The 17,723-nt window shown below is 36.4% G+C and overlaps 1 protein-coding gene across 2 annotated transcripts in view; it reads right to left on the bottom strand.

Annotated features, from left to right (window-relative positions):
* Window positions 1-274: 274 nt before the first annotated feature.
* pknox1.2 (pbx/knotted 1 homeobox 1.2) overlaps window positions 275-17,723 on the bottom strand; it is a 26,306-nt gene continuing 8,857 nt past the window's right edge. For both annotated transcript variants that reach the window (XM_056456630.1, XM_056456629.1), the window contains exons 4-11: window positions 17,463-17,634; window positions 13,878-14,048; window positions 13,693-13,807; window positions 11,935-12,032; window positions 11,690-11,818; window positions 6,366-6,442; window positions 6,121-6,284; window positions 275-4,168 (exon numbers count right to left, since the gene is read on the bottom strand). In XM_056456630.1, coding sequence (XP_056312605.1) covers window positions 3,969-4,168; window positions 6,121-6,284; window positions 6,366-6,442; window positions 11,690-11,818; window positions 11,935-12,032; window positions 13,693-13,807; window positions 13,878-14,048; window positions 17,463-17,634 — 1,126 coding nt within the window. In that variant the 3' untranslated portion in view covers window positions 275-3,968. The remainder of the gene's footprint in view (window positions 4,169-6,120; window positions 6,285-6,365; window positions 6,443-11,689; window positions 11,819-11,934; window positions 12,033-13,692; window positions 13,808-13,877; window positions 14,049-17,462; window positions 17,635-17,723) is intronic.

The following is a 17,723-nucleotide window of genomic DNA, read 5'->3' as shown; positions in this document are numbered from 1 at the left end:
CAGGTGGATGCTTCCCACTGATGGTGGATGAGGAGATTCCCCCTAAAAATGTGTCAAGTACTTTAAGTGTCCAGAAAAGTGTTATATAAATGTAAGGAATTATTATTATTATTATATTATATTGATCAAATTATTACTTAAAAAAGTAACATTTTACCAAAAAGTCAAATGATTTATTTGTTAATGTGTCAAACTTGGCGAAGGTTACACTAAAAATACTCTGGGTATTTTACAGGACATACACACAAACAAATAAAAATCACATACAATGATATGTCCTTCAGGTACAGTGTTCTTTATTATAAAACAAAAAGTCTGAAAGGCAAATCTGTGTGTGAGTTTGTGAGTGTGTGTGAGAGAAGCGATTATAGAAGCGAAGAGAGAGAAAAAGTGCAGCGTTGAAAACCTCCTCATGCTAAGCTAACGGAGCAGACTTTCTCCTTTTGGGTTAGCTAGTCATCTGACTGATGGCATCACATTCACAAGACTACAGCTGGAAATGAAAAGCCGCTCAGTACAGACTGCCTAAAGCACATTCTGAACACGCTAAATAACAGGGGATACATGAGCTTAAGTTAGTGACAGCTGTAGAATCCCAAAACGGGACAAAATAGACGCATCATCCAAATATATCAGCTTATTTTGGTATCTCGTGGGGTTTATACTGATAGATTGTGAGCATACGGTATCTAAAAATACAGTAATAAATGAAAACACATGCAGTCAATCCTTAGATATTGGAAATATTTTGTTTTATCCACAATTTCATAGTGAAAAACATGTTTTCCTGTGAATTGTCCATGATAACGCAGATTAAAAAAAGAAATCCATCATTAATGTTTGCACTAAAGAGGTTTAACTTCAAAGATGAGTCCCTCGTGAGTCAAAAAATATACATAAATACAAAGTCTGGTCAATGTCCTTCTCTCTTACGCTTCTGTTGGGAGTTTTCAGCAATATGATCATTAAAAAGCAATAACAGTTCCTTCTCATATAACAAGTACAGGCATTTATATCATAAACATTATCACAACCTTGCAAATGCATCTTTTTTTTGGGCACGATATTCATGTCGATTGCACAGGAAGTCACATCAGATATGCATGGAAACTTATTTCCACCACATTCCCATCACAATTCAGAATTTCTCTTTTTCAGTTCTGAGAATTACAGGAATTGTGAGATACAAGCGAACAATTCCGAGATGAAAAAAAGAGAATTGTGAGACGTAAACTCTTTACATCATGGGGCAAACTCAGAATTGCAAGATATAAATAAACGTGTGAAAGATCCACTCAAATTGACAATAAATAAATTGCGAGAAAAACTCAAAATTGCTATACAGTCAAAACAGCGATATATAAGCTCAAAATTGGAATAAATAATTGTAGAACAAAAAAAGTAACTCAGAATCGCAAGAGGAAAAACTAAATTGTGAGATAAGCGCATGAAAATTGTGAAAAAAATTAAGAAAAAGTCAATTTAGAGCTGTGAGACACAAACTTAGATTAACTTAGGTTACATCATAATTGCATTAAATAAACGTATAATCGTGGGATTCAAAACTAATAAACATAGAATTACGAGATTAGTTCAGAACTGTGTTGAATAAAGAAGAAAAAAAATAGCAAAAAAACTCTCTAAATTTAGAGAGACAAAGAGTTGTGAAGAACTCAGATTGCTTGAAAAAAACTCAGAGTTGCGCAAGATAAGCTCGCAATTGCAATAAACTCAGGATTGTGCAAGATAAGAATTACAATTAACTCTGGATTGTGCATGAGACAAACTCAAAATTTGTGCAAGATTAGCTCAGAATTACAATTTAGGATTGCGTAAAAGATAAATTTAGAACTGCACATTAGATAAACTCAGAATTTGCGCAAGATAAGCTCAGAATTACAATAAACTCAGTATTGCGCTATATAAACTCAGAATTAGAATAAACTCAGGATTGTGCAAGATAAACTAAAGATTGCGCAAGATAAGCTCAGCATTACAATAAACTCAGGACTGCGCAAAATAAACTCAGAATTAAAATAAACTCCGGATTACGCTAGATAAACTCAGAATTACAATAAACTCAGGACTGCGCAAAATAAACTCAGAATTACAATAAACTAAGGATTGAGCAAGATAAGCTCAGAATTACAATAAACTCAGAATTGCGCAAGATAATCTCAGAATTACAATAAACTCAAAATTGCGCAAGAAAAAACTAAGGATTGCACAAGATAAACTCAGAATTACAATAAACTCAGGATTGCGCAAGATAATCTCAGAATTACAATAAACTCCAGATTGCGCAAGATAAACTCAGAATTAGAATAAACTCAGGATTGTGCAAGATAACCTAAGGATCGCGCAAGATAAGCTCAGAATTACAATAAACTCAGAACTGCGCAAGATAAGCTCAGAATTACAATTAAATCAAAACTGCGCAAGAAGCTCAGAATTAGAATAAACTCAGGATTGCGCTGGATAAGCTCAGAATTACAATAAACTCAGAATTGAATTGTGCAAGATAAGCTCAGCATTACAATAAACTCAGGATTGGGTAAGAGATAAGCTTAAACTTGCACATGAGATAAACCCAAAATTTACGCAAGAAACTCAGAATTACAATAAACGTAGAATTGTGCAAGATAAGCTCAGAATTACGACAAATTTAGAATTGCACAAGATAAACTCAGAATTACAATAAACTCAGAAATGGGTGAGAGATCATTTTATACATACAAGATTTGCGAATGAGGTAAAATCTAAATTTGCACAAGATAAGCTCAGCATTACATTTAACTCAGAATTGCGCAAGATAAGCTCAGCATTACATTTAACTCAGAATTGCGCAAGATAAACTCAGAATTGTAATAAGCTCAAAACTGTGCAAGATGAACTCAGAATGGCTACAATGCTTAAAATCGCAATAAACTTTGAATTACGGAAGAGATAAACTCCGAATTGCGCAAGATAAACTCAGAATTGCGCAAGATAAACTCAGAATTGCGCAAGATATACTCAGGATTGGCCAAGCCAAGCTAAGAATTCAAACTAAAAATTATGAGACAAGTTTGTAATTCTGAAATATTTGAATTTGAATTTGAAAAGTCCAAATTGTGATTATATATATTTATATAAAACCTAGCAATTTTGAAAACAAATAATTAGTTACATTTTTTTTCATTCGTGGTGGAAATAAGTTTTCACAGATATGAGACTGTCTCACATTGTGGCATTCGAAATGTAAAAACGTAAGGCGTCGTCAGCAACTCTGCCTTCAGCATACAAATCATTGTGTACTTTGTACTAAGTAGTTACCACAATCCAAATGCACCCGTCCAAAAAAAAAGAAGGGTGAGCAGGTTAAAAGTCTTTTTCATACATAAATACTCCTTACAAAACATAGCAAACCAGAGCAAAAAACAAACAAACGGAGAAAACAAACATATTGGCACCGATCATTTGTGACAGTGTACTATAAAAATAGTTCCTTCTTTTTCCTGGTGCCTGATTAAAGCAAACACAGGCATGCAAGAGACGAAATCTCGTTGTGGAAATATCCCAGACCATCAGGATAAACACAACCCAATCATCCAGCATCAACAACGTTTTTTTTAAAATCAATTTCCTTCCTTTTAGCTCTTTTGAAATGTGCTTTGAACACTTTCTTTAAGTTTACAGTATCATACAAAAAGTGCACTCGGCTAATCTGTGTCAGAAATGCTTTGCGTGAGAGAGACTTGTGCTTGTGTCTTGTTTTCTTGACTTGTGTGTGTGTGGGGGTCGTTTTGTGGTGTGTGTGTGTGGCTTTAAGCCCTTTTTTCTGTTCTCCAAGCAGGCTGTTTGACAGCTGGAGGACGTGTGCAGCCGAGGTGTGTGTTTGTGTGAACATCTCCTTCTTCTTGGTGCTCTGTTGTCTCTCTATGCTAACGAGTGTGTAAGAGTGTGTGTGTGAGTGTGGTTCAGTCCTACTACAGCGAGTCGCTGGTCTCCAGGCCCAGTCTGCTCATGTCGGAGTGAGAAGGATCCGTGTCCTCGTCCTCTTCGTCATCTTCATCATCATCATCCTCACTGTGGCCTCCCATCATGACCTGCTGCATGGCCAGAGTGGCTCCATCTGATGAAAGCGTCTGCAGGCCGTCTTCACCCACACCCACGGTTACTGTGGTGCCTGAGAGCCATGACAACAAAACCTTTACGACTTTGATACGACGAGCAAATGATGGCTCTGAACAATTCAATTATGGCCTTATATACATATATACAATTGAAGTCTGAATTGTTAGCCCTCCTGAATTATTACCCCTCCCCCCAGTATATTTTTCCCCCAATTTCTGTTTAACGGAGAGAAGATTTTTTCAACACATTTTTAAACCTAATAGTTTTAATAACTCATTTTTAATAACTGATATCTTTTATTTTTGTCATGATGACAGTAAATAATATTTGACTAGATATTTTTCAAGACACCAGTATTCAGCTTATAGTGCAATTTAAAGTTTTAATTAGGTTAACTAAGCTAGTTGGGGTAATTAGACAAGTTGTATAACGATGGTTTGTTCTGTAGACAATCGGGAAAAAACATTGCTTAAGGATAATATTGACCTTAAAAACTGCTTATTTCTTGCTGAAATAAAAAAACATTTTAAAAAATATGATAGGAAATACTGTGAAAAATTCCTGAATCTGTTAAACATCATTTGGAAAATATTTGAAAAATGAAAAATTCACAGGAGGGCGAATTAATTTGATTTTAACCGTCTATACATATATATTTATTTCATTATCTTTACTCATCCTCCACTTATTTCAAACCTCTTTGAGTTTCTTTTATTTTATTGAACAAAAAAAGGAGATATTTTGAAGAATGTTGGAACACGGTAACCATTGACTTCCATAGCATTTAGTTTTTCTACAATAGATGTTTGAGGCAACTGGTTTCCAACATTCATCTGTGTTCATAATAAATAAATGGAAAGACTTGAGGGTGAGAAAATGATGATGTTTAATAATGATATATAATGTAACAACGCTATTAATTTGCAGATTTGTTTGACTGTAAATTTTCTGTGCTTTGATCATGTTTGCTTTTTATTGTGTTCCAGCAGATTAAATCTGAATGTTCTTGATAAAATCAATCTGTTGATTAAGCACAGAAATTATTTATCCCAGGTAAATTAACAGATTTAATTCAAATAAATTGGAGCGGCTCGTGGCTCAGTGGTTAGCGGTGTCGCCTCACAGTAAGAAGGTCGCTGGTTCGAGTCCCAACTGGGTCAGTTGGCTTTTCTTGTGGAGTTTGCATGTTCTCCCCATGTTCACATGGGTTTCCTCAGGGTGCTCCAAAGACATGCACTATAGGTGAATTGGGTAAACAAACTTGGCTGTAGTGATGTGAGAGTGTTTGGGTGTTTCCCAGTGCTGGGTTGCGGCTGGAAGGGCATCCGCTGTATAAAACATATGGTGGAATATTTGGCAGATCATTGCACAGTGGCAACCCCTGATAAATAAGGAACTAAGCCGAAGGAAAATGCATGAATTCAATTAAATTACATTGTTAGATGAAAACAAAGACACTGCTAACCACTGAGCAACCGTGTCGCCCCTTAGAAACAATACTGTAATACTAATTCATTATAAATGATAAAAATATGAATGTCCTATTAGCTTCAATTAAATAAAAAACTAAGATTATGATATTTAGGCAGCTGAAATTTATCAGGACTGATTCAAACTCCCAACAATTTCAGAAAACACTTTAATCAAAAGTGTCTAATTGCCAAAAATAAAAAAATAAAAAAATCTCAAAGGTAAAAATGTATGCCATCCATAAAAGAGGGGTTTCCAAATCATTCTATGAGGGAAAGTTTTTAAATAAATAAATAGATAATAAATAAACAAAACTTTTTCAGATATGTAATTGGTTGGGGTTGCTTATGTAAGCATCATATTACCATAACAAACATACAGCAATATGCTAAAAACCCTAGGAAAACCCCACATATATACCACAAGGCAACCATCATTATTAAAAGGAAGAAAGTTGCGAACAGAAAACGCATTTTATGTTAGCTCAAACTAAACTAATTCTGCAGTTGTTAAAGCATGATGTTATGGTCGTACCGTCCTCCATGGTGACTTGCTGCTGGGACACAGAAGAGGCGAGTGAGTTTGGCCAGAAGCGCTGTAAAGGCCGCGTTTGGGGCGTCTTCTTCTTGCTCTTGGGTGTGTCTGAAGAGCTGGCATCCAACATGGGCTGAAGGATCCGTCGCCGGGCATTAATAAACCTGAACACACCAATCAGATTTCAATCACCAATAAGCCAATCAGAAACCGTCCAGATGATTACATTAACCACAACAACTCACCAGTTGTTGACCTGCAATAGTGTGAGGTTAGTCTGCAGGGCGATCTGCTTCTTCTCATCTTCTGTTGGATAAGGGTGCTGGGAGAGACAGACATAAGATACTTTTGCTCTGTATGGGTGAAGAACTGGATATAAATCCATGGGCGAAATTAAATATATAACTGGTGTGAGTCTAGCTATGTTTCCATCCAAAGAAGGAATTAGAATTAAAACTGGAATATCACATAAAACATTTGCGAATAAAGGCGCGGTCACACTGGATTTTCTCCCCATAGACTTCCATTCATACGTACGCGAATGCATCAGACCGGAAATGCAAGCTCGTGCAAGAAATTTCGCAGTTCGCTGCATTGCAAAGTTCAAGCTAGGTGAACTCTGACCTGCGTAATCGCATCACATGACTGCGTAAGACCAATCGATGATCAAAACATTACCTCTTTGGACAGAAACTTAAAATATGGATCAATCGCTCGCTTTTTTAAATGTCTCATCATCTTGTTTAATACCGCCTCTTTTCGTAGCACCGTACATAAAGCTGCATAAAGCATTGGATCCATCTCTGGCGCCAAATATAAAAAAACTACTCTGGGAGGTAGTAATACTGAACCACTTTGATGACAGACTTTGGCTGAGGGATTTTTGAATGACCAAAACAACATTTCTGATGTTACAATGTGGTCAGCCCACTGGATTGTCCATTAATGGCGTCCCATCGTGCCCATTTTTGTTACCACATGATCTTTTAAAACATAATTAAATTTTTTTTGATGAGCATGCTGGAATTTATTCGGTAAATGTTTTTTCCATCATAGTTATTTGCACATTTTTCTTATTGAATAAAAAGTTTCTTACTAAGGTGTGCGCGCATTCGATTTTTATGTACATTTTCTAAATTTATGCGTATCTTGACATTTCTATTAGGCATTTATTTATGAAATATTCCAAAATGTGCATAAAAATAGGTTGATGGAGAATATATTATTCCATTAAGACCAGATTTATTATAGAATGTATAGACAGAAAGATGTGAATTTTATTTTGTGTATTATTTTTTGTAATGGGAGAAAACATAAAAGAAAGATAGTAAGAAGAACAATACCTATTTAAAATGAACAAATAAATACATTTTTTACATTTAAGATCCTAAAAGTACCATCGTAATTTTCATACGTACATAGTTTAGGTAATTAAAAAATGGTAGACTGGGTGCCACAATATGGTTAAAAAAAAGTACACAATTGAATTGTAACTGAAAGGCAACAAATTAATTTGATCTGTTTCTTTTTGATGATATACAAAACAATTATGAGTGTATTGTTCTTCTTGTTTCTTATAATGTCCTTGATCATTAACATCATTAATGTAACTTTGATTTTTATTCATGGAAATCTTTTGTATTTTATTATTTCATTTATTTCTACAATTTTGGGAATCCGATGTTGGGTTGTTTTGTGTATACATTGTGGAAAACCCTGTAAACAATACATCTGTGTGTAAATTTAGAAACTGCAATAAAAAACTAAATTGAAAAATAAATAAAAAATAGGTTGAAGGAAAAATAGTTGCTGTTTTAAATCAAATCAGGCCAAAACAAAATTTTTTTGGAGTTTGTTTCCGGAGTTCAAAACAAACTGCTAATGCAAGAACATCCGGCTTGTGGCAATCATGGCTCTGCAGGCGCAGAACATACATTCTCTCTTCAGCTTACTGTTGTCTGATTGGACCAGACGCAGCCGACGCAAGGCGACAACACAGGTTGGTTTTCTTCACCACTTGGTCTTTGACATAAACTTGGTGTGTCCCGGGATTTATTGCAAACATTCATTGTATTATGTTTCAAGAGTTCACACTTAGATATTGCTTGATAAAATTAGCAGGTTTGGCATGCTGTCCCGGGAGAGAACCCTGAGCTCGCAGATAATTGAGCCCAGGGCTCCCGCCTGGTCAATGAGCATGTAAGGGGTACAAGATCAGGTAGTTCTCGAGAGCTCCCTCTGGTAAAGTAGGAAAGGGGGAGATGGGGTGGATTCTTGATGATGAGGGAGTAATGCTAGTCGGGCTATTTATAGTAAGTTTGGAATGATCCGATTGGCTAACTAATGATTACAAATGAGAGACATCTCATATCATGTGCTCCTCTCGAAATTAGTTTGTGAAACTTCACTTAATAAAAAACAATGTTTAACATCTTATGTTTAATAATCCTTTTGGTGGAAAGGCAGCATCAGTGCAAACCAACCTATTATATAATTGCCAGAGACCAATAGTAGTTTGAAGGCGTTCACCAGCTGGCATATTTTTTCAGAATATTGGCTTTGGCAAGCTGTTTTGAACTCCCAACAAGCTTAATTTTGGCCTAAGTTTTGACTAAATTACTTCATTGCTCCTTTTTTATTTCATAGCAATTTGGCCAGTAAGCTACTTTCTTTAAAGCAGTCTCCTTTGCTACATAAATAAACATAAAGAAAGCTGGTGCAAACATACAAGTAACTGTGATCAGATACTTTCTTAATTGTCATTTTCTCACCGCTGTGTTTATTTTGTTATTGAGAGGAAAGAGCATATATTTGCATAATCATCCAAGCCCCACTTTCAGAATAACTGGTTAGGAAACTGAAGTTATTTCAGCCCCCTAAGTAAAAAAAAAACAAGAACGTCATCTCGAGTACATCAGGGCCTTCAGAGTGTTTATTTTTACACTCTCTATATGTTCACGTTCTCTTTCTCTGCATCATTTGAACAATGTCTCTCTGTGGGCCGGCCGTTTTAATAGACGCCTGACAGAAAATCTCGCCGCCAGGCCCTTCAGTGATCATTGCTCTCTCCTGATGCTCAGTCATATGAGCTGCTGACATTTGTGAATGTATGTGTGTGTGTGTGTGTGTGTGTCTGCTTTATAAGCCAGTGATCCACAACTACCCGCTCACTTAATTTAACTGTATATTTTATATCAAGCATTTCTTCCAAACACAATCAACTTGAATCTTTTGCTTGAAACGGCAAGGGTTAGAAAACTTGTCAGTTGTCAGATTTTGTGCTTATTTGGTTGTTCTTTCAGTCTAATGTACAGAAAACATCCAAAATACGCTTAAGTGCTTTATTTTTGTCAATTTATGACTGTTTTATACTAGATTTCTATAACGATATACATATTTTAAAGGCTTTTATCCTCAAAACAAGTTTTTTCTCCTGAGCAGTGTTATAAATCCCCACTTCACCAGCACTTAAATACAACACACATCCCAGTTTTATTCACATCTATATTCTTAAGGTTTTACACAGAGATGTTCATATATATTTTGCTTGATTTATTCTATAAAGACTGTGAAAATGTATTTTTTTTTACTGGCTGTTTGTAGTATTAATTATGGAGTGATTAAAATGATACAGTATATACCGAAAACAGTCTATAAAATCAATACATTTCTATAAAAGTTTACATTTTTCAACTTTATTTTCAAATTTGTGTTCAAGAAATGAGCAAATATTTCATGTAATCATGTCTCATTTGCATATTTTTCCGCATATCTTTTCATTTTTTGTGTGTGTGTGCCATATCTAAGACAGGCAGAAGTAAGAATCATTCAGTCAAGTATAAACTCATCACTGTCTCAAAACTGCGTCACCTGACCTCCCATCTGAGCGCGTGCCTCAGCTCGCAGCCCAATCCATTCATCATCAAAGTGACAGGAAGCTCACGCTCAACAAGACGCATATGAGCAGTGAACTGATTGTGGACTAAAGCTAATAATATTGTTAATTATATTCAATATTTTTACACAGACTGTTTCTTGTTCTCAGTGTCAGTATAGGGTGTGTTCACTGATGTGCATCCCAGATGCCCACACACAGCTTCTAGAAACAAAGCACAGGCGCGACACAACGTGCACCCTATACTGACACTGAGGGGAAGAAACTGTTTAATAAAGTAATTATTATCTTGTGCACACAAAAAAAAATATTCCTGTAGTTTGATAATATTCCGATCGAACCAATAAAGATGCAGTTAAAGTGAGAACTATTAGCCCCCCTTTGATTTTTTTCTTCTTTTTTAAATATTTCCCAAATGATGTTTAACAGAGCAAGGAATTATTCACAGTATGTCTGATAATATTTTTTCTTCTGGAGAAAGTTTTATTTGTTATATTTGGCTAAAATTAAAGCAGTTTTTAATTTTTTTGTATTTGTCAGTTCAAAACATAACATATGAATGTGTCTGAATGTAGAAGAAGTCTACTTGAGCAATACACTGATGTTGTTGTGCTTTGAAATACAACATTTGAATATGTTTGTCAAAAAAGTCAAATTGTACAATTCACTGATGTTATGTCGTTTCAAAATACAACATATAACGTTTTAATGTAGAAAAAGCCAACGTGGGTGTCTTAAGGAGAAAAAATACAGCATATGGGCTCTTATATTGCTGTTGCGTCATCACTTATATTGCAAGTCATATCTCTACAGCCCCTCATTTGGGAACTCTCATGAACTGGCTCCCATGACAAACTAATTGAATAGCCCTGCTCTATTGTATTTGTTTTCCAGCAAAATCATCTCTAATTTGAGCAATTCTTTCCAAATAGAGCTATTGATTTCATCTGGTGAAAGTATACTCAATATCGTAATATGTGATCGTGACTTTAAACGTGTCGAGAACCATTGCTGTCTATGGAGGACGAGGGAGCTCTCAGAAGTTGTTTTGATAATGATTAAAGTCTCAGGGGATTAAAACGATACGAGGGTGATCCAATGGCGAGGCTACATCCAGGGTGACACTGTACCACTCAGATTGAAGGCTGGCCCACCCAGACAAAAATATTCTGAGGTTAAAAATCCTGCATATAAAACATGCAATGAATGTAAGGTGGAATATGAATGTAATTTGATGTTGATGATCAACAGCGCCCTTTAGTCATTGTAAGTTTGTCAGTCAAATTTAAAGTCTCCCTCCATTGGCCAAAAATAGATCTGTCCAACTGTTGCTCCGCTCTTTGCGCTGATGGGTGATAGGTGCTGATGGGAGCTCACGCCACATTAAATCAATTACTTTATCATCAGAGATCATAAATATAAAAAAACTAGTAGTTATCCACTTAGAGTAGGCACTGGGGTTCACCCGATATCACCAAGGTCTACCCCTTCTGGCCCTATTAATGTGTGAGTTATTAATTAAATGTGTGAGTTATTAATTAAATGAATAGTGTGAGTTATTAATTAAATGAATAACATTTATGGCTGAACTAACCCTTTAAGAGAGCTCTGTAACTTGGTGTAATTTTTAATCAAACACTAAAAAACAGTGAAGAACCGAAGGATCTGACTTACACCAATGTGCTGGAAAAGCCATGAACGCATGACGTTGGTGGCGTGTTTTGGGAGGATGCCTCTCTTGGCTTTAGACGAGCCGTCCTCCTGACTGAAAAAACTCAGATCCTGGTTGAGCTGCAGCTGAAGCTGTGGGCAAACCGACGCAACATGAGGGTTGATGCGGTTCATATAGAATAGAACATGAAATCTGTGCTGCTAAAGAGCCAGATCAGCATATTAAAGATTATAACTGTGTGTCTCACCTGGGAGTTCTGGATTCGTACTGTTCCAGGTGACAGAGTTTGTGTGACCACCTGCCCCTGTGGAGTGACTACTGTAACAGGCTGATATACTGTTCCACCTGTGCAAATAAACACACACACTTGCATGGTCAACGCAGGGCTTTATTACTTTATTAATGTAAATGCAAGTTTATTCATTCATTTTCCTTTGGCTTAGTCCCTGATTGGGATCGCCACAGCGGAATGAACCACCAACTATTCAAGTTTATTTAATAATTTGATAATATTTTATTATTATTTAATAATAAAAAATTAACATTAATAGAAAAAAAATGTATTGTCACTACAGCAGTTTAAACATTTTAATTTTAAACTGTATTTGTTTCTATAAACTTCTATAAAAATGCTTGTTATTAAAATTTGTTGTATTATGTAATATTATTATTATTAAAATAATAATGTTTTAGTAGTAGTAGTAGGGGCGACGCAGTGGCGCAGTTGGTAATGCTGTCGCCTCACAGCAAGAAGGTTGCTGATTCGAGCCTCGGCTGGGTCAGTTGGCGTTTCTGTGTGGAGTTTGCATGTTCTCCCTGCATTCGCGTCGATTTCCTCCGGGTGCCCCGGTTTCCCCACAGTCCAAAGACATTCGGTACAGGTGAATTGCATAGGCTTAATTGTCCGTAGTGTATGAGTGTGTATGGATGTTTCCCAGAGATGGGTTGCAGCTGGAAGGGCATCCGCTGCATAAAACATGTGCTGGATAAGTTGGCGGTTCATTCCACTGAGGCGACCCTGGATTAATAAAAGGGACTAAGCCAAAAAGAAAATGAATGAATGAATAGTAGTAGTAGATTATGATGTGCATTCTTCTGATAACTTCTTTAAAACTGTTTATGTTAAATTATATTGTATTATGTTTTATTATTATTATTAAAAGGTTAATGTTTTATTAGTAGTAGTAGATTATGTTCTGCTTTCTACTGATAACTTCTTCAAAAATGTTGATGTTATTAAATTATATTATGTTATTAATATTAAAATGTTAATGTTTTATTAGTATTAGTAGATTATGATCTGCATTCTACCGTACAACAGTAATACATTTGTATTTTTAGCACTATTTGTATAAAATGTCTTAAAAACCAAATCATGTCATCATTTAGTCTTCCTTTACTTTTTCCCAAACCTGTATGAGTTTCTTTCTCCTGCTGAACACAAAAGAAAACATTTTGAAGAAATCTGAAAACCTGTCACTAACCATAGTATTTGTTTTCCCTACAATGGAAGTCAATGGTTACCGGTTTTCAGCTTTCTTAAAAATATCTTCTTTTGTGTTCAACAGGAGAAAGAAACTCATTAAAGCTTATAACCACTCGAGGGTGTGTAAACAGTGAGTAAATTTACATTTTTGGGTGAACTATCCCTTTAATGTTTATATTTAGCCACATACACATTTATCTAGCTATTGTTTTTACTAAAATGGACAAACATTGAACAATACATTTATTACAGTATTTATTCATGTTTATTAACGTTAGCTAATTCAGTTGTTCATTGTTAGTTCATATTAACTCCAATTTGTTAATTAGCATGAATTTGGATTTTAATAATGCATTAGTAAATGTTAAACTATGATTAATAAATGCTGTACAAGTACTGGTCGTTATTAGTTCATGTTAGTAAACACATTAACAACTGAAACCTTATTGTCAAGTGTGACCTGCAAAGAAATATGCAAATCAGACTTGGAAAGAAACTTAAAGGAGTAAAACAACCAACCTGTTACCATCTGTGTGGGGTTGACAGCTGTGACAGTAACATTGCCCTGTTGTAAAGCAGACGCTGGCACTACGATACCTTGTGGACTTATGGCTCCAGTAAACGGGTTCTGTGGCTGTGAGAAAAACACATGCAATGAGCAAAGATCGACACAGATGTATACGGCATGTCCTTGTGAATTTTACCTGTGTCGGTGATGGAGAATAGGGGCTTCCAGGATCCCCGCTGAGCAGAGTCTCGCTGTTCATCTTGGTCTTGAGGCAGGCGATGTAGCGGCTGCAGAAATCTTTGCACAGGTCATTGACCTTCTCCAGCTCCAGCAGGTGAATCCGTAACACTTGGATGGCCTTCACCATCTGAGACCAATGAGAGAGAGAGAAGAGGATAGTCAACAAAACACTAGAACAGGTTTATTGAACTGCTAGATGTCTGCACGGGCATTAAAGTGGGCCTATTACGCCCTTTTTTATAAGATGTAAAATAAGTCTCTGATGTACCTAGAGTGTGTATGTGAAGTTTCAGCTCAAAATACCAAATAAATAAGGTTTTATAACTGCCCCTGTTAGGCTTTGATCCTAATTGTGCCGTTTTGATGACTGTCGCTTTTAATTCAAATGAGATTGTGCTGTTTTTAAAAGAGGGCGGAGTTACAGATACCTGTGTGTCAGCATAGTGGCAGATTCAAAAACAAGACTAAAGACATATGATAATGAGGGAGATTGTCACTAATGGGTGGGGCTTTCCACCTCTGATGACACGTATAAAGGGAGAATGTCAGTCAAAGTGTTTCTGCTGACTGTATTCATCAAGAGTTATTATAAAAAATACAATTAATAAATGTTTATCATTAGAAGCTGGCTATATTCACAGACTGTTGCCACACAACTGTGTTCAAACCTCTTATAAAAGTTATTTTTGCATAAAAGGTCCCCTTTAAGGCAACATTATGAAGCTGTAGGCCCGGATACCCAACTGAACGCTCAGACCTATCATTAGAGTTAGGGTTAGGGTCACATGCCCAACATTGCTACTTGCTGGAAAGTTGTAAGATGTCCTCGCTGCAGTTTGTAATCACGATGACGTACTGGACCAGGTCCAAGTACATAGTGGACATTGGACCGCCCACTAAGGTAACGCCCATACTAATGTGACGGTTGGGTTTAGGGTAGGGGGAGGTGTAGGCGATGGTCCATACGCTAATTTCACGTTTAAAACACGAAATCGAGGCTGCGGTTGGAAGAAACCTAGAGGTATAGGATCAGCACTGTGAACATTGCAGCAACATGCTGTGGACTACAAACCTCCAGCTGTTGCCATGATTTCAAAGTGCAGATGTGGTGTAAACATCAGTTTAATATCATTCAGTTCAGTTTAATTTAAACTTAAAAGCATATTAGGCATCAAACAAAATCCCAATCTCTTTAAGAGTAATATGCTTAAGTGTCCTCCTAGGCTTCAATTCATGGAACAAGGTAAACACTGTGGGGACGCTTCCCTGCTTCAGCCCATGTAAACCGGCAAGTGATAAAACAACGCAGTCCTCTGTAGCACACCCTCGTGTTGTCTGTATTAGTGCTATCCCGGTACTGAAGTTTTAAAAACGTCCATTTCCCGCCAACATTTAAATGCCGCTGAGCGCGTTCTTAAACAGCGCTGATTTGCCATAGTGTTCACCAGTGTTCAACAGAAATGACTGTGATTGGCTGTGAAGGTCATCAGTTCACCGGTCTTCACTGATTGCAAACACAGATACACAGACTCTGGAGTGCTTTAAAGCCGCAAAGATCGGTCGAGTCATCTGACCTTCACAGCCAATCACAGTCATTTCTGTTGAGCACTGGTGAACACTATGGCAAATCAGTGGTGTTTAAGAACGCGCTCAACATCGCTTAAACGTTAGCGAGAAATTTACTTTTTTATTTTATACATTTCAGTACTGAAATTCAGTATCGTGACAAGTCTAATATAATTAAAGAATCAGTTCATTTACTTGAGTTTGATAAATGGCATCTAAAATGAGTGTTTGGGAAAGAAAACGTTAGCAAACTAGTGCCATTTGCCTTAACTTAGCTGAAAATGAGTTCCAGTATCCCTTTTTATTTTCACTATCCATTCAGAACGGGTCACTCGAAAGGTGGTGAAATAATACATTTGTGTCCCTTTCTCTTTGCTAATAAGATATACACCCAGCTACACAACGTTCCTGTGTGACTCCAATCGATACTTCCGGGTTTCTTCCCACCGCAGCTTCGATTTCGCTTTTAGAATGGCGGCTGCTTGAAAGTCTATTTTGTAGTGGACCTGGTCCAGTACGTCGTCAAGCTGCAGGCTGCAGTAAGGACTGTTTCGAAAGTGCTGGTCTGAGCATGCAGTTGGGTCTCCTGACCTGCCACTTTACCCGAGCCAAAAGCAGGTGGCATTGTCTGAAAAAACGACAGGTCTGAAAGTGCAGTTGGGTTTTCGGACCTGCAGCTTCACTCTACTCCTTTAAGGTGAGCCATTGAACTGCTCGCTGTTTTTATTTTCCTCATATAGAGCTGGAAGAAAAAAAAACATCACTATGCTCTAGGGGTGAGATGACATGATACACAATATTGGAGAAGGAGATTAACTGTCTTAATACAGATCTAACGTTTACAAAAGAGACTTAAAAGTTATTTGAGTTCCAAAAAATAGAAAACAAAAAGCACTGATCTGCTAGCGAGTTAGAAACGTTAGTTAGAAAAGTATGTACTATATAGCATAAATGTTAGTAGTATGAATGGAACTCGGACGTACTACATCAGTCATTTTGTAATGATCACCTACCTGACCTACCTACGTCAGTTGCGTCGCTTCACTCTTATTCATGAATTCTCTCGCAGTGCATCATGGGATAGCTTAGCAGAAGTAGTAGGTCATCCCAGTACTTCTCGCAAACTGTTTTTAGAATTTCTATGAATTCGGACATACTACTCGGCTCGCATACTGTATTTAGTGTACTATATAGTATGGAAATATGCAATTTCGGGCGCAGCCAATGAAGAGAAACAAAGAGTACTGGTGATTTTCAGCCATAAATTTAAGTTGAAGTTAACATATGTTTACAGACCTTTACGATAGCGCTAAAACACAACCCAATTCAATATGTAAACCTGTAAAAAGAAAAATCCTAAAGCAAATAGAAATATATTTCCTTCATATTAACAGTAAATTGTGCACAAGTTTTATAGACTCATATCATTTTCAGAATTAAATGCATGTCTATAATTATCTGAATTTGTTTAAACTATTTTTACATATATAATTTTTTTAAATTAATGTATTTAAATTTTTCTTGATAATTTCATACAAGCAGCCCACGCTTAGAGCTCTATTTATTCGGAATGTGTAGTTTCACTAGTTAAAAAAGAACAAACATAATTCGAATTGTTAAAAAAAAATCATTTATATATACAGTCAAGCCCAAAATTAATGAGTGAAATGACTTGCCTTAAAGGGACTTAGATGTGGCAACAAAATTCTCTGCTTTTATTTATATTTGAACAAAATTGTTATGACAATTTGTCAGGGGTATAAATAGTTTCAAGCTTGAGGGTACATATATAACAATTGACCAATAACCTACACTCTAATACTGACCAACAACATATATATCACACATCCCTGAACAAAATGTATATTTAAGAAACTCACTTTTATTGAATAAGGATGCATTATACTGAGCACTGCTGATTACCAATGATGATGAACCTTCAATGTCATCTTAGATGCAACAAGGTGCTTCATACCAGATTGTCCAAATCAGGGTCCTCGCTGAAGAAAGCCTTGCCTTCCTTCTCCTGGTTTCGCACAAAGTTCTCGATATCCACATCGAAACTGGCCGAGGTCACACACTCTGAGCTCTGAGTGGACTGCTCGCATTTCTCAAAGAGCAGCGCCAACAGGGGGAACAGCGGGTGTCTGCAGTCAACAAACACAGTGAATCATGCACTTTATAGAACATGCCAAAGATTACATTTACATTTGTGCATGCAGTTGGCAGATGCATT

Source organism: Danio aesculapii, chromosome 1 (genome assembly GCF_903798145.1).
Source record: "Danio aesculapii chromosome 1, fDanAes4.1, whole genome shotgun sequence".
Taxonomy (NCBI): Eukaryota; Metazoa; Chordata; class Actinopteri; order Cypriniformes; family Danionidae; genus Danio; species Danio aesculapii.
Note: the sequence above shows the minus strand (reverse complement) of the source record. Positions and strands in the feature narration are given on the sequence as shown.